This window comes from Sardina pilchardus, chromosome 18 (assembly GCF_963854185.1).
Source record: "Sardina pilchardus chromosome 18, fSarPil1.1, whole genome shotgun sequence".
In the NCBI taxonomy this organism is placed as follows: Eukaryota; Metazoa; Chordata; class Actinopteri; order Clupeiformes; family Clupeidae; genus Sardina; species Sardina pilchardus.
This window is the reverse complement of record NC_085011.1, coordinates 15,636,076-15,662,024: the sequence shown is the minus strand read 5'-3', so window position 1 is coordinate 15,662,024 and position 25,949 is coordinate 15,636,076. Positions and strand designations below refer to the sequence as shown.

Here is a 25,949-nt window from a genome sequence, read left to right as displayed (position 1 = left end):
TTAGCCCTCTGCTCTCTCTCTCTCTCTCTCTCTCTCTCTCTCAATCTCTGCTTTCTCTCTATTCACACTCCCCCCTCCCTCTCTCTCTCTCTCTCTCTCTCTCTCTCTCCCTCTCTCTCTCCTCCCCCTCTCTGCCCCATCCAAACATGGAGAGAGTGACAGAGTGAAAGGAGAGAAGAGAGAGAAAGAGGATGTGAAGAGATTTGGAAACGAGAGAAACAGAGAATATAAAGAGAGGGAGAGAAGAGGTTTGGAAACAAGAAACAGAGAAGAGAGAGAGAGAGAGATTTAGAAACAGCAGAAACACTTAGGCACATACTATCCACACTCATGCATAGCATGTTTCTAAACCCCTCTCAACACCCTAACCGTGACCAGCTAATGTGAATATCAGATCATTCTACCCATTCATTAATAAAACACCTGTGTTTTTCAACTGTATTGTTCCCCTGTCTGTCTGTCACCTTGTCATGTCTTACATTACAGTCTGTACATTAAAAGAGTTAATAAATAATAATACGAAATTATATAAAAAGAAACCAGCAAAACAGAGAATACAAGGAGAGAGAGAGAGAGAGAGAGATTTGGAAACAAGAGAAAGAGAATAAGGAGGAGAGGGAGCAAAAGAGAGAGAGAGAGAGATTTGGAAACAAGGGAAAGAGAATAGGAGGAGAGGGAGCAAAAGAGAGAGAGAGAGAGAGAGAGAGACTTGATTGAAGTTTCCCTTATTATGAGTCAAAAGGAATCTAAAACCAGCCCTGACACCTAAACCCCTCACCCCAACACACACACACACACACACACACACACACACACACACACACACACACAAACTACTGTAAAATAAAATAAATACAGCAAAAAAACAAAAAAAAAAACAGGTATTAGTCCAGAATCAAGGTTCACCGGAGCAACTCAGGTGTGAAGTTTACATACAGTATTTATTAGGGCTGTCAAAATAACTGATTAATTTAGATTAATTAATTTGAGACAAAATAACTGATTAAAAAAATTAACGCAGATTAATCGATGACCTTTAACCCAGAGCCATTCTAGTCAGTAACCATTAGACTGTAAAATGGGGAGACGAGAATGTGCTGCCTGGATCATTGATTGGAACATTTACTGAAAAAAAAAAACGGCCTGACGGTGTTAAGAAGAAAGTGTTGATTAAAACAAAGTCCTCTGCCATGTCTGCAGCACAGAATTTGCATATCACCGGAGTTCGTCAACTCATCACGTAAGTGTAATGTTGTTCGGAACAGTAGAAGAGGTACAAAAATACCATTTTGTAGCGGCGAAAGGACATGCCCGGTTCACTTCCAGGCTAACGAGTTTTTGGCTAAAAACGGTAAAATCGAACTCTCTCAAAACACATCCGAATGACATGATTTGATGTCAACTCAACGTATGTACTCCCAATCATCCGTAAATTGATCTAGAGTGCATTTTACTCCGGATAATCCCTTTAAGTACCACATTACTGCAAATAAATAGTTTTGACATTGCGATTTTGTGATTACATTTTATATGCGATTAATTTAGATTAATTAATCACAGAGTATGTAATTAATTAGATTAAAAATGTTAATCTATTGACAGCCCTAATATTTATTCAGGTGCCAACATAGTGCACTATCACTATCAGTCCATGTTGGCACCTGAATTAAAGAGTCACTTCACCCCATAACTCCACCCACTTCACATTTCTGAAAACGGCTTTGAAAATGGGCGAGACGTTCTGAAATTTGGAGAGAGAGTGCAGCACTGCTGCAACCAATCAACCATGGTGATTTCGTGTCAATCTGGGAATGAGTGCTGCAGACATGGCTTATCACAGGTAGGCTAATCAGGGCAGCAGGTGTTGGGGCGTTTCAGTCCTAATTTGTAACGACCCGGTGACGTAGTGTCGGACTAGAAGTGCAGGACAACGTCAGCATTCCAATAGTATTTTGGACCAACATGCCATGGCATGTTTTCAAACGGTAGTATGCGCGAGAGAGCAATATCTCCAATACAAAATCAGACGAAATGTTACTTTTGTCGAGAAACACGATTTTTGTCAATATTAACCCTGGTAATAGTACAGTTCACCACTTATAAGTATTTTCAATCAATCAACAGCTCAAAAAAACTATTTTAGGGTGCAGCGACCCTTTAATATCTAAACTTCACATCTGAGTTGCTCCGGTGAACCTTGATTCTTTACAGTTTGTCCTTTTCCATTGATGGACCAGATAGTGATTCCCAGGAGCGCAGAGGACATTTCGTTTTTTCTAGGCATTAGTCCACCTTGAACAAAAAGAGTGTGTGAGAGAGAGAGAGAGAGAGAGATAAAGAGAGGGAGAGAGAGAAAGAGAGGGAGAGAAAGAGATTCAAAAACAAGATAAATAGAGTACAGGCATGTGTTTGATCATAAGAGACACATCTAGAATGGGTGTAAGGCGGAACGTTTTATCTGTGCGTGCGCATCTGCGTGCGTGTGTGCGTACGTGAGTGTGTGTGTGTGCGTGTGTGTGTGTGTGTGTGTGTGTGTGTGTGTGTGTGTGTGTGTGTGTGTGGGCGTGGCTGACAGCAGGTCTTGTTTTGTCTTGTCCTGTTTTAAGAATATAATTAAGACTAACCTCAGCAAATACACCCCTCCAGATACACCAAAAAGCATAGCTTGGAAATATGCTTCATGAGCTGTGTGTGTGTGTGTGTGTGTGTGTGTGTGTGTGTGTGTGTGTGTGTGTGTGTTGCAGAGGTCTGGTGCCAGCCAGGCATGCATGTGAGTGAGTGGGTGTATGTGTGTGTTGCAGAGTTGCTGGAGGGTTGTATGTTGCAGAGGTCTGGTGCCAGGTATTCATGTGTGTGTGTGTGTGTGTGTGTGTGTGTGTGTGTGTGTGTGTGTGTGTGTGTGTGTGTGTGTGTTGGTATGACGTTGCTTATCCTTATGAGTGCTCGTTTTCCAGATGAATTCGGTGTGATGAATAAAGTCTTTGAGCTGCGCACACGTCACTCATACTGGACACCAATCATGGGCATGAGCGTGCGCGCGCCCCGAAGCACCGCGGCCAAACATCGCCTCGTGGCCAACCAGCAGTTCTGACGTCAATGAACAAATTCCCACATTCGACGTGGCCAACAGCGAGCCACGCCCCTGTCGTGGCCCCGATTGGTTTCCCGAGACCGTTAGGCGGGCCGTGGGCTTCTCTCCGCGCCTATTGGCTGAGCATGACGCGACAACATGCCAGCATTCCAGACGCAGAGCTTGCGTTGCCGCTGATCCTCACCTGCAAGCGCGCGCTGACCTCCACAGCCATCCGGAGCACCCAGGCTCGCGCTGTCCCGTCCGCTAGCCTCACCGACAGCATCGCCACAGCCATGTCCGGAGATCACCCGTGCTAGGAGTCGTAGTCTCCATTTGCAAACGGTATGGAAAAACATCATTATTAGGGTTCCTAGTATCAGCTGATAGTGCAAACTGGGGGAACGGGTAATATGCGCCTCGTTGATGTGACCTATTTATCGTTGGTGTTACGAAACAAACATCAGTGTGTGTATGTGTGTGTGTGTGTGTGTGTGTGTGTGTGTGTGTGTGTGTGTGTGTGGAAACAGCACAGGAGAAACAACAACAGGAGAAATCACAGGCCGACGACAGAATTGAAGCTATTGCCGCATCCATGCGGTGGTTTAGCTGTGGCGCATGCAGTCGTGCCCGTTAACTTAGATTCCGGTCATCGCCGGTGCCGGTAGAGGAGGAGGCGCCTGGCGGCAAATGCTAGGAGTCGCGCTGTGGGAGGCGTGATGGGGTTTATGATGCGGGATTAACGGGGGCCGGTAGCAGCGGAACTGTAGCGCACCAGCTGACTGCTGCTCGGACCTAACCTCAGGCACGCGCTTATGAGGCGAGTGCTTAACCTCCTCGTGCCACTGTAGGCATGGCAACTTAACTTCACGTCGCTGACGCATCCCCTAATAACCAAACTAGACCATAGTGTTACCTAGGAACACAACACAACACAACAACATATGACATTTGACCAAGAGTGCTCGCTTTTGTTCCCTTCCTGTGCTTTTTGTTCTCTCTCTCTTCCCATACTCGTTCTCTGTTTTTTTTCTGCGTGCTTCCTCTTTTTCTCTTCCTTCATTCGTTCTCTATGTCTTTTATTGTGTTCTTTCTGTCTTTTCTTGCATTCGTTGCCTATGTCTTGTTCTATGTTCTTTCTCTCTCTCTCTCATTGTCCTGTTGTCTGCCTCACTGCTGTGTGTGTGTGTGTGTGTGTGTGTGTTTGACTGGTCTGATCCAGGACCATCTGCACTGCAGTGTTAGGACACGGAGGTAAGCAGGCTTATCTGGCAGGGAGAGACTCTACTGGTTAATTAAGAGGTTTTTACTTAATGCTCACTGGTTGTTTAGTGGGGTGAGCTGGTTTAAAACTAACTGCTGTTACGCACACATACATGATCACATAATGCAAACAGAGAGAGAGAGAGAGAGAGAGAGAGAGAGAGAGAGATACACTCACATTTTCAGACTCTTACTCTTGAAGTTACACAATTCCCTGTCTAGCGCTATGGAGGAGAAAACCCAGCTTGCTGAGAACTGACAAAAAGAGTTCGGTCCAGAACAGCACAACCACAGAGAGCAGTACCAAAGCCTGTGGGCATCGCAGCACAGGCTGCCCACTGCTGTGTGTGTGTGTGTGTGTGTGTGTGTGTGTGTGTGTGTGTGTGTGTGTGTGTGTGTGTGTGTGTGTGTGTGTGTGTGTGTGTGTGTGTGTGTGTGTGTGTGTGTGTGTGTGTGTGTGTGTGTGTGTGTGTGTGTGTGTGTGTGTGTGTGTGTGTGTGTGTGTGTTCACTTCTCACCATGCCCTTTGCTCTCTGTTTGGTCTGTGTGTGTGTTCACTACCACAGATGGGTAAAATTCTATCTATCTATCTATCTATCTATCTATCTATCTATCTATCCATCCATCCATCCATCCATCCATCCATCCATCCATCCATCCATCCATCCATCCATCCATCCATCTCTCTCTGCCTCTCTATATATCTATATCTATCTATCTATCTATCTATCTCTCTCTATCTACCTATCTCTATATCTCTCTATCGCTCTCTCTCTCTATCAGACACACAGCAGAGCCCTCCAGAGGCATGGCCACACAGAGGTGCCCTGAGGAAGAGTGCAGGATCAGGAGGAGCTAATAACAATCACATGTCACGTGTGGAAGGACCCAACGCAGCTGCATTCCACTAGCCAACTATAATGAGGACACTTAGGGCGTACTCACACCAGGCAATTCGTACCGTACCCGAGTACACTTGGCCCCTAAAGTCCGGTTCGTTTGACCAGTGTGATCGCTTCGTTCCGTACCGGGGTACGGTACGCTAGTACGCTTGGAAGAGGTGGACTCTGGTACGGTACGCATGGAAGCACGACGTCATTAATGATGAAATAAACAATAACGTTCCAATTAACAATCACACGTTGCATTAAGATTCTAGAACACAGCAACTCAATCGTAGTATCGTACCCAAGTACGGTTTGATTATATGCAATGTGAGCGCAGACCAGGGACCAGAGGCAACCGTGCTCCAGTACGGCACGGGTGAAACGTACCTAGTGTGAGTGCGCCCTTAATTAGAAACATGAATTAAAAACATCAGGAGAGAAACTGCTCATGAATATAAAAATCATAAGCTGTAGGCCAAGTTCTGATCTCAGTACTCTCACAATTCTGCATATTAGACATCCGTGCGTCATCAAAATTACTGTGAAGCCATTCGTTAAAAGTAAAAGAAGTAAACTTAAGTTTCTTTATGCAGATTATTATGTGTGTTTGTGTGTATGTAGCCTGGAGACCAGACGCTCTTCTGCGCAGTCTGGCCTAGATCCATTGGCAAATGTTTATTTCCTGGTTTGTGGACGCTTGTCTGAAGTTTGAATTCATTGGAGTTCAATCACTAACGTTTGGTAATGACATATGATAACCACAGGGGACACAACGGTAACGATAGGCTTGAAACTTAAATGTAATCGCTCTTGGGAAAGCCCTCTGTTCGCTGATTGGTCGGAGATGCACTTGCCGGAGTAAACAAAGCTGAATCAAGCTATACCAGAGTATGAAGAGAAATGTAAATGAGCGGAAGTACGTAGTCAGGCGGTGGCCAGGCTTGTGTGTATGTGTGTGTGTGAGTGTTCTATATGCAGATTCTTATGTTGTTTGTGTGTGTGTGTGTGTTTTATGCAGATTCTTATGAGTGTGTATGTGTGTGAACGTGCGCTTGTTTTCTTTATGCAGATTTTTATGTGTGTGTGTGTGTGTTTGTTTTATGCATATTCTTATGTGTGTGTGTATGTGTGTGTGTATGTGTGTGTGCGCACGTTTTCTTTATGTAGATTCTAATGTGTGTTTGTGTGTGTCTCTCTCCCCAGTCCCCCCTTCTGTGTTTGTGTGATGGCGGCAGAAGTCCCCAGCCCGGTTACGGTTGCCGGGCCCTCCAGGGTGTGGTGTAGGCGGAGCCGGAAGGTGGGCGTGGCCGATATCTTTGTGGGCGTGTCTGTGCGTGAGCTTCAGCATCTGTTCCGCTCGTCAGGAGATGAGGAGGCGGAGCAACGAGCACAGGTGGTGTGGGGGCGGGGCGACCCAGCAGAACTCACCCAGGTGAGCAGATCACACACATGCACACACGCACGCCCGCACGTCTCACACACACACACTCGCAAACACACTCATTCATACACACAGTCACAGTCACAGTCACAGTCACAGTCACAGTCACAGTCACACTCTGTCTTCTCTCCCTGCCCCAGGCGCTCATAGGACTACGTGCGAGGGGGCGGAGAAACCGGAGCTCTCGTCACACACTTGGCCCCCGCTGGCTACGAGCCTTTGGACACCTCAGGTAAGACACACACACACACACACACACACACACACACATACACACATACACACATACACACATACACACATACACACATACATACACACACACACACACACACACACACACACACACACACACACACACACACACACACACACACACACACACACACACACACACACACACACACACACACTGCATTGTTACTGAATGCTGGTCAGTGAGCTGGTTTAGAGCTGACAGCCTCTGTGTGCATTCTGTCTCTCTCACATACACTGCTTTTTAGTTGTCGTGATGGTGTGTATGTGTGTGTGGGGGGGGGGGGGGCTAGTTAGTTTTCTTTAGCTGACTGCTATTGTCCACTCTCACAAGTGATGTTCTCAAGTATTGTAGAAGCCAAGTCTTCAAAATGTTGTGACTTTAAACCTGTGTGTGTGTGTGTGTGTGTGTGTGTGTGTGTGTGTGTGTGTTTCAGGATCAGTGAGAGTTCTTCGAGTCGGGACGACGACGACGATAAGGAGGGTGAAGCTCAGACACACTCTGATGGAGACAACGCTGCCACTCACACACACACTCCGACACAAACGCACACACACACACACACTCCAGGGACCAGGGAGGGGGGAGAGGTCAGGAGGGGGGCAGAGGAGTCCCCCCCAGCAGTGGACACACAGACTGCCCCCTCCCTCACCAGCAGAGTGGGCCTAGCCTTCCGCCGAGGGGGAGAGGGCAACCCCGAACGCTACCTCCACCGCATCATACACTAGCACACACACACACACACACACACACACACACACACACACAGCACTCCGCCGAGGGGGGGAGAGGGGAACCCCGAATGCTACCTCCACCGCATCATACACTAGCACACACACACACACACACAGCATTACTCTGAGGGGGAGAAGGACACCTGGAACGCTACCTCCAATGCATCATACACTAACACACACACACACACACCACTGCGTTGGGGGGGGGCGGGGGGCTAAGGGAATCCCGAAGGCAACCTCCCCCACATCATACACTAACACTGAGACTCACACATAGATTCCCGAGTTTCCATAAGGAATACGTCTCTTACACAGATTCACCCGTATCCATATGGAATATGTGTGTGTTTCCATATGGAATATGTCTCATACACAGATCCACGTGTGTTTCCATGAGGACCATGTGTTGCTCTCTTCCCTGGATGTTTCTGTACGGAGCATGTTTGTAAAGAAGAGTCGAGATGCTGCTGTAGAATGCTGGTGTCCTTTCTATTTCTGTGTTATTATTATATAAATACTTATTTTCTACAACCTGTTCAGAGATTTTGTGTGTGTGTGTGTGTTTGTATGCATGTTAGTATGTATGTATGTATGTATGGGTGTGTGTGTGTGTGTGTCCAAGAAAGAGTTAGAGGGCCTCAGAGCTGGGTTATGTGTGCTGAACAGAGAACTCTTCTGTGTGTGTGTGTGTGTGTGTCAGCTAATCAGCTTTGACACATGACCTGTGGCTAGCGTGTCGCGGTGCATGTCAAACGGTTCCACAAGTGATCAGCCTTAAAGTGTGCACACACACACACACACACACACACACTTGCCGTTACACATCCACACTCTTGCTGTTACACAACCATACCTTTACATTAGATACACATCCATACACACACACTCTTGCCGTTACACAACCATACATACACACACAATTCATAATGCACATATTCACACATTAAAAACCCCTCCTGTAGTGTTCCCACATACTGTACCATGCTCATGAACCAGTTACCCTCTAGCGCCCTCTACAGGTGTGAGATGGCACATGCAGAGCACCTCAACAGAGCACAAGACATGCTTAAAGGAGAATTCCTTCCCAGAGGAGAATGTTCATAAGCCATATGTTCAAACACACACACACACATTCCACAATGTAGCACTGTAGCTATAGCAACTGGAGCTATGTAGAACCGATTGGTTTTGTACCAACTGTACTTGGTGACCTCGAGAAACTGTGTGACAAATACGGAATTCTCCTTTAACTACACATTCCACACACATAAACGTGAACACACACACACACACACACACACACACCATCAAAGAGTGACACACAGAAGACTCATGCCAGATTCTTACCTGTCCATCCTTACCTTTAATTAAATTAATGACATAAATACCTCTGGTACTCCTACATACTCATACCACCAGCTTATTTTCCACATACATACACACACACACACACACACACACACACACATACATACGCATGCACAAACACATACATACATACACTTAGACACATTCATTCACACTCACGTTCAGGCACTGTACATGCTCAGTAAACTCACACATGGCATAAACATTAAACACACAAACACACACACACACATATGCAAACACACACAGCATATATTACGTGCAAGATGTACATAACGTGTAGATACCGTACATTCATTAGAGTTTCTGCATGTGTGTGTGTGTGTGTGTGTGTGTGTGAAGGGAGTGTGTGTTAACTCCTCTGTTTTTTAGGGCATCAACATACAGAGAACTGAGGTATAAGTAAACAGAGCTAACACACACACACACACACACACACACACACACACACACACACACACACAGCTGAAGTTGAGGGGACACACCGTAGTCACATTCAACAGCTGATTAGCTCGGGAGTCCACAACCTCCTTTTTTCTCCTCCCCTCTTCTCCTTTCATCTCTACCTCTTCTCCACCTTTCATTCTTTTCTCTTCTCTTCTCTCCTTTTTCCTCCCCTCTTCTCCGGTCAGCTCTACCTCTTCTCCTCCATCTTTTCTTCCTCCTCTGCTCTTCATTTCCACCTCTTCTCCATCTCTTCTCCTCTCCTCTCCTCTCTCACCACCAGCTGAAGAAGGGCTTTCGGCTCTGCGTGCTGTATGACATTTCATCGTCCGTGTGTGTGTTGGAGTGTGTGTGTGAGTGTGTGTAAGACTGGCTGTCGTCTCGCTGAGGGGCCCGTCTCGTCTCCACGACGACTGGGGGCATCTGCACCAACTGTAGTGGAGACCTTTCCTCTTTCAGAGCCTGTGTAAGATTTAGGAGCTAACACACACACACACACACACACACACACACACACACACACACACACACACACACACACACACACACAAGCATAACACAAGTCAGTTGAAACTGTTGTTTGAGGTACTGCTGATTTCAAAGTCTGATTGATCATTAATCAATTGAGAGAGAGAGAGTGTGTGTGTGTGTGTGTGTGTGTGTGTGTGTGTGTGTGACTGAGTGAGTGAGTGACTTTGAGAGAGAGGGAAGGTGTGAAGTGGTGTGTGAGAGAGAAAGAGAGATAGATAGAGAGTGTGTCTGTGTGACTGAGTAAGTGAGTGAGAGAGAGAACGAGAGTGTGTGTGGGGAGGGAGAGAGAGAGAGAATAAGATGGGAGGGAGAGAGAATGAGATGAGATGGCACTTTTAGTCACCTGTCCTCTCATTACTGCTAGCTGCCTGTGGAACTGCCCTCTGTCAAATCCTGGGTCCTTCTACAACACACACACACACACACACACACACACACACACACACACACACACACACACACACACATACCACAAATGTAAATCATAGTGTTTAACTGAGTGTCTGGTTATGTCTGTGTCTGTACTGTATGTGTATATCTGTGTGTGTATGTGTGTGTGTGTGTGTGTGTACACCTTAAAGAGCTCATAGAGGTGTGTGTGTGTGTGTGTGTGTGTGTGTGTGTGTGTGTGTATCTTAAAGAGCTCATAGAGGTGTGTGTGTGTGTGTGTGTGTGTGTGTGCATGTGTGTACCTTAAAGCGCGCATAGAGGTGTATGTGTGTGTGTCTGTGTACCTTAAAGAGCTCGTAGAGGTGTGTGTGTGTGTGTGTATACCTAATAGAGCTCGTAGAGGTGTGTGTGTGTACCTTAAAGAGCTCGTAGAGGTGTGTGTGTGTGTGTACTGTACCTTAAAGAGCTCGTAGAGGTGTGTGTGTGTGTGTACCTTAAAGAGCTCATAGAGGTGTGTGTGTGTGTGTGTGTGTGTGTGTGTGTGCATGTGTGTACCTTAAAGCGCGCGTAGAGGTGTATGTGTGTGTGTGTGTATGTGTGTGTGTCTGTGTACCTTAAAGAGCTCGTAGAGGTGTGTGTGTGTGCGTGTGTGTGTGTATACCTTAAAGAGCTCGTAGAGGTGTGTGTGTGTACCTTAAAGAGCTCGTAGAGGTGTGTGTGTGTGTGTGTGTGTGTACCTTAAAGAGCTCGTAGAGGTGTGTGTGTGTGTGTGTGTGTGTGTGTACCTTAAAGAGCTCGTAGAGGTATGTGTGTGTGTGTGTGTGTGTGTGTACCTTAAAGAGCTCGTAGAGGTGTGTGTGTGTGTGTGTACCTTAAAGAGCTCGTAGAAGTGTGTGTGTGTGTACCTTAAAGAGCTCGTAGAGGTGTGTGTGTGTGTGTGTGTGTGTGTGTGTGTGTGTGTGTGTACCTTAAAGAGCTCGTAGAGGTGTGTGTGTGTGTGTGTGTGTGTGTGTACCTTAAAGAGCTCGTAGAGGTGTGTGTGTGTGTGTGTGTACCTTAAAAAGCTCGTAGAGGTGTGTGTGTGTGTGTGTGTGTACCTTAAAGAGCTCATAGAGGTGTGTGTGTGTACCTTAAAGAGCTCGTAGAGGTGTGTGTGTGTGTGTGTGTACCTTAAAGAGCTCGTAGAGGTGTGTGTGTGTGTGGGTGTGTGTACCTTAAAGAGCTCGTAGAGGTGTGTGTGTGTACCTTAAAGAGCTCGTAGAGGTGTGTGTGTGTGTGTGTATGTGTGTGTGTGTACCTTAAAGAGCTCGTAGAGGTGTGTGTGTGTGTGTGTGTGTGTGTGTGTACCTTAAAGAGCTCGTAGAGGTGTGTGTAGTCCCTTTCCCACATGAGCGAGACATCCGGATGTCAAACGGATATCAAACGGGTGGCTGTATGTGGGAACGCAAAACTCGGGTATTTTCTTACCCGGAACTCACCCTACTAGCCCCCTAGTACTACTTCTAGATGTTACCCGGGTGCGCTTAGGTGGGAACGCAGCCGGCACAGTTCTGGGTAGAGATGGGGGGCGTACCGATGACGTGTAGAAATGCGCCCTTGCAGCCTGCTTGCAGCGCGAGGCAGAAAGTACAAATTGCCATGGTAACGATAAACATTGCCCTACGAGTATGAACACAGACGAGAACACCGGAGTACAGAAAACAGTGGCATTTTGTTGTGTATGTACAATAAAAATTTAAACTGCAATCACGTCGTTGTGTTTGTTGCGGGACAGGCAGGATTATCCTTGCAAACGTGAATAGCTTGAAGTGTTGTCGATTAGCTTGCAACTAGCTGTTTATTACAGTGGTTAGCAATTAACAGCTAATAGTTAACGTCGCTGTTATTTAGCATTGTTGCTTTTTGTAGGAGTTGGGAAGGAGCCTCAGACCTCTGTGTGCTGTTATATATTTTCCAGGTGTGTCATTATTTTCTATTAATTTGTTGTGTTGGATGTTTATACCAGAGAGGGTTGAAGTAGAGCTTTGGTCCTGGCGTTAGCTATTTTTTCCTCTATGCTAGCTCGAGCTAACTACTTCTGTTGTTTCATGATGTTTTGGATCTGATGTAAGTTCGCATCATCCAGGCAACACAGCACAACAACGCATTTATTTAGCATCATCTCCCTCCCCCTGCAAGTACTGACATTGCCCCACCCCTCGCGGCTCCTACTCGGGTCTAGTGTGAACACAATTACCCGTATCTCACTCGGACATAAAGCTCATGTGGGAAACGTCCGTGTCGTGCCTCTACCCGGGTAAATATGTCCGGGTGACTTCTAGAAGTCATGTGAGAAAGGGACTTGTGTGTGTGTGTGTGTGTGTGTACCTTAAAGAGCTCGTAGAGGTGTGTGTGTGTGTGTGTGTGTGTGTGTGTGTGTACCTTAAAGAGCTCGTAGAGGTGTGTGTGGGTGTGTGTGTGTGTGTGTGTGTGTGTGTACCTTAAAGAGCTCGTAGAGGTGTGTGTGTGTGTGTGTGTGTGTGTGTGCACCTTAAAGAGCTCGTAGAGGTGTGTGTGTGTGTGTGTGTGTGTGTGTGTACCTTAAAGAGCTCGTAGAGGTCCTCCTCCAGGTCTCTGATGAAGGAGGGGTCGGTGAGCTTGGGCAGCACCAGCTCCCTGATGTCCTGAGAGAACGGAACCTTCGCCTGGGCCAGCCACGCCCAATAGAATGGGTCTATAAGGGCAGAGCACACCATCAGAATGTGTGTGTGTGTGTGTGTGTGTGTGTGTGTGTGTGTGTGTGTGTGTGTGTACCCCTCCCGCTACACGAAGAATCATAGCTTGGAAATATGCTTGATGACCTGTGTGTGTGTGTGTGTACGTGCGTGTGTGTCTATGTGTGTGTGTGTGTGTGTGTGTGTGTGTGTGTGTGTGTGTGTGCGTGTGAAGACTCACATGCTCTCCATGAGTCTGGGTGTTTAAGGGGGAATGCCAGGCCGTTGTCTATTGCTGCCAGTTTGACGATTGGCTCCTTGACCATCACCCACTCTTCATCCTGCACACATGCGCACACAAATACACGCACACACACACACACACACACACATAAAAATGTAGACTCACATACTCGCAAAAATGTATACATGATGCTGTTTAATATGCTTATCACAACAACCATCTCTCATAAAGCTCATGCAGTGACAACACACACACACACACACACACAAAGACATATTGCCACATACCTTACTTCCCTTGTCTGCTGGACAGTCATACTTAATAAGCCAGTTGTCATTGCCTCGATCTGCAACACAAGCACCACACATCAATCAAGACGTCTTTAGGAGTGTGTGTGAGAGAAAACAGAAGAACAGGACAGTGTGTACCGGGTATGTGTGTGTTTGTGTGTGTGTGTGGCTGAGGGGATGTGTAAAAGACTAGAACAGTAGTGGCTGCGGACACATATATACACACACACACACACACACACACCTGTGTTCCTAATGATGTAATCCAGCACCACCAGTCGCTCAAACTGCAGCTGCAGCTGCCGATTGGTCATGTCAGGCAGAGGCTCCGCCTCAAAGCGTCTCAGCCAATAGTCTGCGTCTTTGTGGCCCTCCACAAACAGCTGGAAAGAGCCCACCTACAGGACAGATAACACCCACACTTTAACACTCTCTCTCTCTCACACACACAGGACAGGTAACACACACACTTTTACACACACACACACGGACACACACCTACAAGAAAGGTAACACACAAACGTTTACACTTAGGTGGCAGTCCTATCCTGTGGTAACACTATCTGTCTGTAACACACACACACACACACACACACACACACACACACACACACACACACACACACACACACACACACACACACACACACACACACACACACACACACACACACACACACACACACACACACACACACACACACACACACACACACACACACACACACACACACACACACGCACCTTAGGGGGCAGTCCTATCCGGTGGAATCGTTGTCCCACTTTGGGTACTTTCTCCAGGGCCAGTCTCTTGCCTTTGGCTTTGACCCGATCAATGGCACTGTAGTTAAAGGTCTCACTGGCCAGATACACCACCTGGGAGAGAGGGGGAGAGAGAGAGAGAGGGGGAGAGGGAGGAATGGAGAGATTGAGGGAGGGGAAGGGAGAGATAGAAAGAGGGAGAGAGAGAAATGGAGGGGAAGGGGGAGAGAAGGGTGGGAAAGAGGGAGGCAGAGAAAGGAGAGAGAGCCAGAGCAGAGGAGAGAGAGGGAGAGAGGAGGAGAAAGAGGGAGAGAGGGAGATGGATGGCTGTTAGAAATGCACTACTCCATCTTTTTCTGTCCCAATACCGGAGTGGGCCTACTAGAGTGGGCCTACAGTCATTTAGCTGCAGTATATCCACTACAGTCATTAGCTGCAGTGTATCCCACTAGACTGGCCCCTGCCTTGCTCGTGTAGCCAGTGTGTGTGTGTGTGTGTGTGTGTGTGTGTGTGTGTGTGTGTGTGTGTGTGTGTATGTGTGTGTCCCTTGGTCTTGGGGACGATGTTGAGTGCTAGTCTGTGGTCCACTAGACTGGCCCCTGCCTCGCTCATGTAGCCAGTGTGTGTGTGTGTGTGTGTGTGTGTGTCTGTGTGTGTGTGTACCTTGGTCTTTGGAACGATGTTGAGTCCTAGTCTCTGGTCCACTAGACTGGCCCCTGCCTCGCTCATGTAACCCTGGTTGAGCACTAGGCAGTCTCGGCCGAAGCAGCACGGGCAGCACAGCTTCTGCAGCCACTTGGTCCATTTGGGGTTCAGCTGACCGTACGGCTCCTCCGTCTTCGGCTTGAACACACCGATCACCCTCTGGGGGGAGGAAGACGTCAGACATCAGACACACACACACACGAGAGAGAGAGACACACACACACACACACAGAGAAAGAGAGAGAGAGAGAGAGAGAGAGAGAGACACACACACACACACAAAGAGAGAGAGAGACTCTCACACACACAGACACACACACACGTTCACACACACACAGACACACACTCTGATGGTGTGGCTTTACTCAGACCGTTTTACTGGCCTTGGAGGAGAGTAGAGAGAGGGGGGAGAGAGAAGAGAGGAGAGACAAGTAGAGGAGGGGAGAAGAGGAGAGGGGGAGAGAGAAGAGAGGAGAGAAGGGGGGGAGAGGGGAGGAAAGGAGACGAGAGAGGGAGGAAAATGGGGAGGTAAAAAGGAGAGGAGAAGAGATGAGAGACAAGTAGAGGAGAGAAGTGGAGAGGGGGAGCAGGGGGTGAGCAGGAGAAGGAGAGGGGGAGAGAGGAGGAGAGGAGAAAGGAGGGAAGAGGAGAGGAGAGGAGAGGAGAGGAGAGGAGAGGGAGGAGCAGGGGGAGGTGAAAAGGAGAGAGGAGGAGGGGCTCCTTTTTCCTGGCCTGTAAATCACTGTCAATAGATCTCATTTCTTTCTAACACTGCGTGTCCTGCCTATTCAAGATGGCCGATACTGCACACGTCATTGCTGATAGGACAGCATCTCTGGCACAACCACCAAACATGCCGGCACAGCCTGTTGCTCGGCGGTAGACACTCTTTTGACCAAACCTGTCGGTCAGTCACGTTTTGACATTGAACTAGCCTCTGCTGTTTCATCAACCGCCACTAGTGTTTCTGCTGATGGGCCAAACAGAGAGGTATTCTCAGACACACACTCTCACCTTCCCATTGGTCAGAGACACTGCTTACTGCATGTAAGAGATCCATAAACCCATCCATGATTAGCCGGTGACATTTTGCATGAGAGAAGAGGAGAGGAGAGGAGAGAGGGGAAGACAGAAGGAGGAGGGAGAGGAGAGGGGAGGAGGAGAGGGAGGGAGGAAGAGGAGGAGAGAGGAGGGGGGGGGAGGAGGGATAAGAGGATAGAAGAGAGATGAGGAAGGGAAGGGGCTTCAGAGGTATGCTCTTACATGACCAGTGCAGTGGCCATGTTACCCCAGATTGTTTAGCTTTTCCCTGAGAGCCAGTCTTGCTCTTCGGCAGGTTATTTGGCTGATGAGATTAACTTAAGTGCTATCACATGACTGAGTCAATGCTGGGGACTTTCTACTGGGTTCACAGACTGAAGTCAGCCCTGTGTATGTATGTGTGTGTGTGTGTGTGTGTGTGTGTGTGTGTGTGTGTGTGTGTGTGTGTGTGTGTGTGTGTGTGTGTGTGTGTGTGTGTGTGTGTGTGTGTGTGTGTGTGTGTGTGTGTGTGTGTGTGTGTGTGTGTGTAAATATGTGTGTGTGTGTGTGTGTGTGTAAATATGTGTGTGTGTGTGTGTGTGTGTGTGTGTGTGTGTGTGTGTGTGTGTGTGTGTGTGTAGGCTACCCAACAGAAGCAACAACACAAAGCATATGTCCTGTATGTTTGTTTAAAGCGTACGTGTGTGTGTGTGTGTGTGTGTGTGTGTGTGTTTAGGAGACAGGAAGCATGGTGGGGTGTGTTGCGCGTGATGTAGAAGAGTACGCAACATGGTGAGATTGCAGGCACATGACTGCTTCAGTTACTCATACACACACACTGCCTTAGCCACGTACATGCACACACACACAGTCATGACTACAAAGCCATGTAAATCCATTCATTCATGTTATGCATTCATACAGCCAAGCTCGCTCACTCACTCACTCTCACACGCACACACACACACACACACACACACACACACAGGGGTTACTGAGGCCATCTGATACCTGATGTCTCCAAACATCCTAAACAGATCAGGAGTTCCCTTCCACCCACACACACTCCTCTGTCTCGGTCGCCCCCCCCCCCCGCCCTTTATCTCAACCCCTGCTCCCTCTAAAAAGCCAATCAGCTGGGTTTCAAAACACAGCTGCTTGAACTCAAAGCACACTCAGTAACAACAGTTCATCACACCAGGCAGCTACTAATGTGTGTTTCTAACTCCTTGGCCTCTCAATTCAAGAGAACATCACCCAAGCAGTTCGTGTGGTAGCGTACAAGGCCCCAACTCCCACCTCAACACACACACACACACACACACACACATACACACATTCACACCCCCGCGTCAGGTCTCACCCCGTGAACATCTTTGACGAAGTAACTGCCGCTCGAGCCTTGCGAGATTCTCTCCGGGAAGATGCCCTCCTCGATAGCCCGCTCTGCTTTCCTCACGATCTCCCGGAACTCCGGGTCGTCGTTAAACTCGTTCCTGTCCAACAGCGGTTCCCTCTCGCGACTGCTTCCAGGGCTCCCTGGGGGCACGCGAGCTGCCGAGCCAGGTACCGGTATGCCTTCCACACCGTCCCGTCGCGAGCCGGACTCGGACAGATGCGCGTGACTGAAGTCGCCGGACTCCCGGAGGGGAGAGATCAGAGGACTCGTTTCGTCCATCGCGCGCAGAGGCCAGAAAAACAAACCCCGTGCGATGGTGATGCCACGAGCGGACTGTGCAAAGTCCAGAAGTTGCCAGCGTCGGCAGCTCGCGTCAACAGTATTGATGTGGTCACTGTTCTTCCGGATTTGGCTCCGCCCCCCAGCTTTCTGCAACTCTCCATTGGCCCACTGATCCAGCCTCCCAACGTGATCCCGCCCCGTCATCGTAGATGATCAGACTTTGCACACCTAGCCAAGATCAACATCCACGAAGAGCACTGTCACACACACACACACACACACACACACACACACACACACACACACACACACACACACACACACACACACACACACACACCATTGACGAGTGTGATTGGATTATTCTTAGTAGGCTATGTAAATGGTAAAACATATTAGATGAGTTGCAGCGAGCATAATCAAATGTGCTTTACTCCCTGAACATAAATACCTCATTAGCCTGACACTCATGTTGTGGTGAACTTTCTAGAGGCCTTTCTAGAGTTTAGAAGTGTAGTCCTCATTCTCCTCTCACCTTGACTTTCTCACAGTCCCTCTGGAGAGGCTCATTCGTTCCTTTCACACTGAGACTACAGCAACCAGGCTCTTATCTTCTTCACCCTTCAAATCAATGGTGTAGAGTAGCCACACAGATTAAAGTAATTTCCATTCATTTCATTCAGTACCTCAGTGTATTCAATTCACGTGGATCCTTGTTCTAATGTCTTTATCTTTAGTAGCCTACTGTTCTTTTTGGTCATGTTGATTTGTTATTTTATCATCCTGTTTACATTAGGCCTATTGTGTGTGGTGTACTGGTACCATGAATTTCCCCTTGGGGATCAATAAAGTATCCATCTATCTATTTGATCTGTGTCAGCAAATATTTAGCTAGAGCTAGACAGTTCCAGATGTGTTGTGTGAGATTGTAGCCGATAACTCAAATGCAAATAGGCGCTCCTGTGCTTTGAAATGTGATTGTTGGAGACAATGACGCCGCATATTATCTCTATTTTATCACTGGAGTGAACAGTGAAGCCGCATTTTTCATCTCTGGTTTATGGAACATTGAAGGTCAATGCTGTAACTTCCTCGGACAGAGGTTGAAAACGGTGTTCTGCTTTCTGATTGGCTAGTGTGGTCCAGGAAGCGCCCTGCGTCACGCGTGTCACGCTCTGAATCAGGAAAAGGTGCCCGTCGCGCGCATCACAGTTCACTCGCCAACCACCTGCAGCTGCACGTAGACCCGTCTCTTCCGTCCGTCCGTCCTATCTGTTCTTTTCACACACAGCGATTCTCCACGTTTGTACCGAAACTGAGACCCCGAACAACGTCAAAAAATGGCCGCCTACAAGCTGGTTCTGATCCGCCACGGTGAGAGCTGCTGGAACCAGGAGAACCGCTTCTGCGGATGGTTCGACGCGGACCTGAGTGAGACCGGAGAACAGGAGGCCAAGCGAGGAGGAAAGGCCCTAAAAGGTATCGTCCCCGCCGTCCAGCGGTGTGGTCTAGTTCAGTGTTTCTCAAACTATGGGCCGCGGACCGGTACCGGGCCGCGAGAAGATTACCATCGGGCCGCCGGCCGACCCTCTCTGCCGCCTTCAAGACGCACCATGCGGCCGCGGCTGCACCCGTTCTTCTCGGTCATATTGGTGCGAGATATTTTCACACAGAAATAACAGGCATATCATATGAAACTGCATAACCTGACCTTTCTAATGACGCTAGCCACTAGTTTCTACGACGAACGGTTCGCGAGATAATTAGCGTTGAAAATTACATACAAAAATAAAATGTCACACTCGGTTCTGCGTCATACAGATTCTTCTCTGTGAAATATCTCATGATTTCGGAACTGCCTATGGCAAACTGCATATCAAAATAAACAGGAGATCCTACTGATTCCAATGGCATATAGAATGTATCTGTATAATTAGCGGTAATCACGAGAAATCCCTTTTTGAAATCACATTAAATTTCTGCCTTTTTTCATACCTCCCCATTTCCCCCACTTCAAAATAATGTATTTTTCATAACAGAAGTTTTCAGACCCCTGTTTATGATATGGCAGATGCTTGATATTTTATTTCAGGACCCAAAATGGCAATAGATTGAAATGTTATACGTAGGCCTACTACTAGTAACTGCTAATAATAATAGCCTAATAATAATGATAAATTATCTATCTATCTATCTATCTATCTATCTATCAGGCTTGTGCAAAATTCAGAATTGAATTGAGAATGACTCCTAAATTCCAATTCAATTCTAGGGTTTGAATTTAATTGAATTGAGGTCAAAAACAGGATGTAGAATTACATTTCAAAATTGAATTAAAGAAGAATTGAAATTCAAAGAAATTCATATGCATAATTTAAGGGTAGTGTTGAACAATTAAGTTTCACAAAATGTCAGATATGATCGCAACAAACACAAAATTTATTGAAAACAGTAATCAATTACATTTCCAAAGTAACCTTCCCAAAACTGAATGCAGATTCAACACATTCTTCCTGTTATGTGACTGTGGAATTGTCTTGAATTGCCATGAATTGAATTCCACTTCCTGTCATTCCAATTCAAGTTAAAATTCAACTTCCTGTGGGGTGGGGCCAATTCGATTCAAATTCCAATTCATGAATTGAATTCTAAAATTCGGAATTGTGCACAAGCCTGCTATCTAAAGGCGTACATGGTGGCGGGCGATGGAAGTTGGGGGCATAGACGGGTGTTCAGAGGGTGTGCAGACGCCTATGCAGGGCCTTGGAACACCAAGGCCTAACATCACAGGGCCCCAGAGCAAAGAAGTTTGAGAAACCCTGGTCTAGTTAGCTGTAGTGGACACTGTGGTGTGATTTGTTGTAGTGGTATACTGTGATGATCCTCAAATGGTATCCTTGACTATTTTAAGTGGGTATACTGAGATGGTGATGCCTTTTAGGTACTGAGATGGTGATGCTTGATCGATGCTTTTAAGTGGGTTTACTGAGACAGTGATGCTTTTAAGTGGGTACACTGTGTAGTCCTGCGCTTAGACTACTCCACTGCCGCCGTCCATCGCCCAGCGTTCAGTCATAGCGTGCATGGTCTACTGTCAGGTTTGCTTTGGGCAATGTCACTGGTTTTGAAACCGAGCAGTAACACACTCTGTTGACTCGACGTGAGGAGGAAACAGGCTCATCTTAACGCGTGATCATTAGTGTGATTGTTTCGTAGAAACATTAACATTGGACACTCTTAATTTAATGTAAGAAATCTGCTATTTCCTTCAAACATGAGTCACGAACAGGGGAGGTGTTGTCATCTTTTTCCTTTAGCCCGCCTTCCTACCCGGGCTTAGCGAATCAGAGAGGACTGTAGGCACCGTCTCTATGCGTGACGCATGGGTGCGTAATGAGGCGAACGTGCAGACAGGAACGTGAAGCTACTGAGTTCTCGTGTCGGGTTCAGAGCATCTCTCCCGGTAGCGCACGCAGACTAGGGACTAGGTCATAATGAGGCATCTCGTGCTTTGCTTGCATGCGACACCATGGCTCGCGATGCAGGCAGATTGATGTGGAATGATAAAACCTCGTTTAAGAAAATAAAAAAAAGCTTTTAGCGTCAGCTAAAAGCCATAATCATAATCATAGCCATAAAGTTCTGTCATGGTTGCTGTGGCAACATAACAGTTCAGACACACACACACACACACACACACACACACACACACACACACATAATGCTTATTATTCCTGTAGTACTGTGTAGTAAGATCAATGGATGGAGTTGTCTGATGGTGTGTGTGTGTGTGTGTGTGACTGATTGATGTGCTCTGACATTGATTTCTGTATCGACGAGCAGATGCTGGCTATGAGTTTGATGTGTGCTACACGTCGGTTCTGAAGAGGGCCATCCGGACCCTGTGGCTGTGCCTGGACCAGATCGACCAGATGTGGGTCCCGGTTCACAGAACCTGGCGCCTGAACGAGCGCCACTACGGTGGCCTGACGGGGCTAAACAAGGCCGAGACGGCGGCCAAGCACGGAGAGGCACAGGTCAAGATCTGGAGGCGTTCCTACGACACCCCCCCACCACCCATGGAGGCTGACCACGACTATTACACAGTCATCAGCAAGGTATATACACACACACACACACACACACACACATATGTATATGCACACACACACACACAGACGTACAACCCCCCCCACCACCACCCATGGAGGCTGACCATGACTATTACAGTCATCAGCAAGGTACACACACACACACACACACACACACACACACACACACATACAACACCGCCCTCCTACCACCCATGGAGGCTGACCATGACTTGCCAGACCAGACTTTAATAACGTCCCTGGTTTTAGAAGTGTGTGTGTGTGTGTGTGTGTGTGTATGTGTGTGTAGGACAGCTCCACAGGTGAGTTTTCACACACCTTGCTTAGGGAGATGGAGTGTGTGTGTGTGTGTACCTTGCTTAGGGAGGAGGAGCAGGATCTGACAGCTCATTGGTTGTTTCAGGCTGTTCTATCAGAAGTCATCTGATTGGCTCATTCAGGAGGCCCATATGCAAAAGTTGCAGTTCTTGTGAGTTGGAAATTTTGTGAGTGAGTGTGTGAGAGAGACAGAGGGGCTTAACTCGGCTCTCACACTGAGCTAAGAGTCTGAAGTTCAGAGCAGATAAGGTTGGGAAACATAAGTGTAAACAGTGGTCTCGTCTCAGAGTACACACACACACAGATACACACACACACAATCTGATGAAGAATCTCATCCATGTGCCCCATTATAATTGACTGAAAGCATCTTTACTGTGCTGTGGGTCTGTTCTGCTCATGCTCCCTCCAGAGTCCTGGTAGTGTGTGTGTGTGTGTGTGTGTGTGTGGGCATGCGTATGAGTGTGTGTGTGTGTGCGTGTGCATGCGTATGAGTGTGTATGTGTGTGCGCATAAGAGTGTGTGTGCGTGTGCATGCGTATGAGTGTGTGTGTGTTTGCGCGTGCGTATGAGTATGTGTGCGTGTGCATCTGTCTGTGCTCCCTGACCTTTGACCTTTTGTTTTAGGACCGTCGCTACGGCGACCTGACGGAGGACCAGCTGCCGTCGTGCGAGAGCCTGAAGGACACGATCGCCCGGGCACTGCCCTTCTGGAACGACGAGGTGGTGCCACAGATCAAGGAGGGCAAGAGGGTCCTCATCGCTGCCCACGGCAACAGCCTCCGCGGCATCGTCAAGCACCTGGAGGGTACGTACACACACACACACCTGGCAGGAGATCATCTGAAATGGTCACCATTGTAGTATTGACCAGTGGGCATTTATGCTACTGAGTGTGTGTACGTTTTTGTGTGGATGCGATGTGTGTGTGGGTTTTCTTGTGTGCGTGTACATATTTGTGCGTTTTTTGTGTGTGCGCACGTTTGTGCAGACTGAACCTGGCCACTGGTATTTGTAGTAGTATTAAACACTCTGTGTGTGTGTGCGTGCGTACGTGTGTGCAGGCATGTCCGAGGAGGCCATCATGGAGCTGAATCTGCCCACCGGTATCCCCATCCTGTACGAACTGGACAAGAACCTGAAGCCGGTCAAGCCCATGCAGTTCCTGGGCGACGAGGAGACGGTGCGCAAGGCCATGGAGGCCGTGGCTGCCCAGGGCAAGGCCAAGAAGTAGACACCCGCTGACCTGTACTGGGCAGGAGATTAACGATTTGACCTTCGACCTCTACAGAGAGGGGCCAGGGAAGGGAGGGGGGGTGTCCTGTTCTGTTCTGTGCTTCCGCCCGTCAACTGCAGAGTGTGTGTGTGTGTGTGTGTGTGTGTGTGTGTGTGTCAAACAGGACCAGTAAAGGTGTTATGACACTGCATGGCTGTCTAACATGACTGTGTACTGGTTGTAATTGAGAGTTTCTGATTAATATTTATTGACCAACTGTGTTATGTAATGAGGGACCAGTATCACATATGTGACCCTGTAAAGCGGAACCAGTCGTTTCAGTAAAATTTAGTAAATTAAGTTATTGTGCTCACGTGAACGGCCATAAACTAAGCTTTCCAACGATATGTATATCAAGGGTATTACACAAACTATCGGTAAGATAATCGCATCCAAAGTTGACATGGTTCTCCTGTCACGATATGCCAGAAGAGGAGAAATCACCTGTTTAAGCGGCGCGTGCACAACGGGAATGACAGCAAATGTGTTGAATCTTCGCCGGGTTTAACAGTCAAAACGTAGGTTTTTCAGTGAAATGCGTTCACGATATGAAACTGTAGACTGTATACAGCCGAATTATGCGAAAACGTGAAATTCAACATTTTAACCCTGAAGTTTGTTATTGTTGATTTTCTCAAAATAACGATGTGCGCAAAACGACTGATTTCGCTGTGAATGGTCACATATACACTCACACACACAGATCCATCATTCAATTCCTTTTGTGATGCTGGGACTGAGTTTATATTGCTGAAGCCAAAAGTAAACATTCTCAGCACGGCAACACACACACACACATACACACACACCCCCACACCCATCATTCCTTTGTTTTTGTGGTGATGTATGTAGGCCAACAGCACTGAAGTGTTAATGTGTCATTGGTGGGAATTCCATAAAGTAATAAAGGTTTTTGGCCTGTTGTCAGGCTTGTCCCCTAAACTGGTGTGTGTGTATGAAACTGTCTCCTACTGTCTCCTACTATCTCCTATGGTCTTCCTGTATCTAACAGACACACACACACACACATGCACTGCGGCCTCACTTGTCCCCTAAACCGGTGTGTGTGTGTGTGTGTGCATAATACATTTTGTAAATGTTCTGTAGACCATCCGGGTCAACCAATGAAACTGCAGCATGCTGTGAGAGTGACCAATGAGATTGCAGCAAGTTGTGAAGGCCTATGTAGCCAGACCAGCTAGCGGGATTACCTGGCCAGAGACCACCGGTCAGATTAAGGCGAGTGAGGTCATGTACTGTAGGACACCAAGCAGCCAGATTAGGACCAATCATGGATCAGAACCAGGTGAGATTACATACTGTAAAGAAACGACCAATCAGATTAAGCCCTGGTTATATGATGAGAGTCAGATGTCACTCCTTACATTCCTACAGTATGTAAAGTAATGACTGAGCAGTGAGATTAAGCAGTGACCTGTGTGTGTGTGCTCCTAACTCTTGTCCTAGTTCTCACCTGTGTATGTGTGTGTGTGTGTGTGTGTGTGCTCCTAACTCGTCCCAGTTCTCACCTGTGATCCCAGCTCAGGTGTAGCACTCCTTTCCTATTGGTCAACTAGCAACAGTAGCAACACACACCTGACATGGAGTAACACACACACACTCACACAAGGTGGAATTTCAGATGTGTAATTACAATATGGATTTGTCATTGATTTGATGGGTCTGATCTACCTTTGCCAGTCTTTTGCTTTTCGTTTCTATTTGATGGGCAGAAAATGGTTATATATCGGAAAAAAGTGTTTTTGCAATTTTATAAACAGCATGTGAAAGACTGACATCTTGTTGGTCTGATTCAGTGTAATTCAGGAAATAAGTTGCTCAGCCAACCCTGATGTGAACGCCACAGGAGCAGGTTCGCTGGGGTGGTAGACCACATCACCTGCACGTGAAATGTGAAAAGGTGCAGGAAGGCATGCGACTGTTGTATTCCTTCTCTCTGATTGGTTCATAAGCAAAAGGCTACGTGCACCAATGGCTCTCTGAACGCTCGTTTGTTTACAGTGGAGCAAGGTGTTTGCACCTGCTGCCACTATTGTTAAAGGTGACATAGAATGGAAACCATTTTTGTCTTGGTTTTGATGAAGAGGTTGTGCATAACCAAAGAGCTATCATGAACATGAGGCATGGTTGTGCCTGCCTTCATATGAAAATCTTGAACTTAGAAATAGCCACTAAAAAAATGGGTGAATTAAAAAGTCTACTTATGATGTCAAATATCACAAAGCCATTGAAGTTCAATTGGGGTTGCCAAAGGGAACCATTTCAATACCGAGCCTAAATATAATGTTTTATTTTTTATTTGGGCTTGTAAAATTGCAATTGAGTTTATTTTTATAAATCAAAGTTGAATATATACTATTTTAACATCAGAGAACACAGTACAATACTCGATTCATCCATTCTATGTCCTCTTTAATGTATTTAGTGTCTTGTCTACATA

At 47.2% G+C, this 25,949-nt stretch overlaps 3 protein-coding genes across 3 annotated transcripts; 2 read left to right on the top strand and 1 right to left on the bottom strand.

Moving 5' to 3' along the window:
- Positions 1-3,256: 3,256 nt before the first annotated feature.
- LOC134063937 (arginine vasopressin-induced protein 1-like) lies at positions 3,257-8,147 on the top strand. The gene is made up of 4 exons (XM_062519701.1): positions 3,257-3,415; positions 6,424-6,652; positions 6,802-6,893; positions 7,354-8,147. Exons 2-4 carry the CDS (start codon positions 6,446-6,448, stop codon positions 7,643-7,645), a joined length of 591 nt encoding a protein of 196 aa, XP_062375685.1. The 5' UTR covers positions 3,257-3,415; positions 6,424-6,445; the 3' UTR covers positions 7,646-8,147.
- Positions 8,148-8,989: 842 nt separating this feature from the next.
- LOC134064275 (phosphatidylinositol 4-kinase type 2-alpha-like) lies at positions 8,990-17,844 on the bottom strand. Its single transcript, XM_062520143.1, has 9 exons — positions 17,465-17,844; positions 15,040-15,240; positions 14,359-14,490; positions 13,859-14,012; positions 13,612-13,670; positions 13,322-13,421; positions 12,967-13,100; positions 10,341-10,400; positions 8,990-9,946 (listed from the first exon to the last, which is right to left on the bottom strand). Exons 1-9 carry the CDS (start codon positions 17,777-17,779, stop codon positions 9,740-9,742), a joined length of 1,362 nt encoding a protein of 453 aa, XP_062376127.1. The 5' UTR covers positions 17,780-17,844; the 3' UTR covers positions 8,990-9,739.
- Positions 17,845-18,984: 1,140 nt separating this feature from the next.
- On the top strand, positions 18,985-23,737 carry pgam1a (phosphoglycerate mutase 1a). The gene is made up of 4 exons (XM_062520142.1): positions 18,985-19,261; positions 21,626-21,900; positions 22,840-23,020; positions 23,277-23,737. Exons 1-4 carry the CDS (start codon positions 19,123-19,125, stop codon positions 23,444-23,446), a joined length of 765 nt encoding a protein of 254 aa, XP_062376126.1. The 5' UTR covers positions 18,985-19,122; the 3' UTR covers positions 23,447-23,737.
- Positions 23,738-25,949: the final 2,212 nt, after the last annotated feature.

What these genes read in the sequence shown, in the direction of transcription:
- LOC134063937 (XM_062519701.1), top strand. Translation starts at nt 6,446, where the DNA reads ATGGCGGCAGAAGTCCCCAGCCCGGTTACGGTTGCCGGGCCCTCCAGG. An exon ending in ACCCAGCAGAACTCACCCAG is followed by an intron (nt 6,653 to 6,801) that starts GTGAGCAGATCA and finishes TCCCTGCCCCAG; the next exon opens with GCGCTCATAGGACTACGTGC. An exon ending in CGAGCCTTTGGACACCTCAG is followed by an intron (nt 6,894 to 7,353) that starts GTAAGACACACA and finishes TGTGTGTTTCAG; the next exon opens with GATCAGTGAGAGTTCTTCGA.
- LOC134064275 (XM_062520143.1), bottom strand. Translation starts at nt 17,779, where the DNA reads ATGGACGAAACGAGTCCTCTGATCTCTCCCCTCCGGGAGTCCGGCGAC. An exon ending in ACATCGTTCCAAAGACCAAG is followed by an intron (nt 14,491 to 15,039) that starts GTACACACACAC and finishes CCTCTCTCCCAG; the next exon opens with GTGGTGTATCTGGCCAGTGA. An exon ending in GGATAGGACTGCCCCCTAAG is followed by an intron (nt 14,013 to 14,358) that starts GTGCGTGTGTGT and finishes TCTGTCCTGTAG; the next exon opens with GTGGGCTCTTTCCAGCTGTT.
- pgam1a (XM_062520142.1), top strand. Translation starts at nt 19,123, where the DNA reads ATGGCCGCCTACAAGCTGGTTCTGATCCGCCACGGTGAGAGCTGCTGG. An exon ending in AGGAGGAAAGGCCCTAAAAG is followed by an intron (nt 19,262 to 21,625) that starts GTATCGTCCCCG and finishes ATCGACGAGCAG; the next exon opens with ATGCTGGCTATGAGTTTGAT. An exon ending in ATTACACAGTCATCAGCAAG is followed by an intron (nt 21,901 to 22,839) that starts GTATATACACAC and finishes CTTTTGTTTTAG; the next exon opens with GACCGTCGCTACGGCGACCT.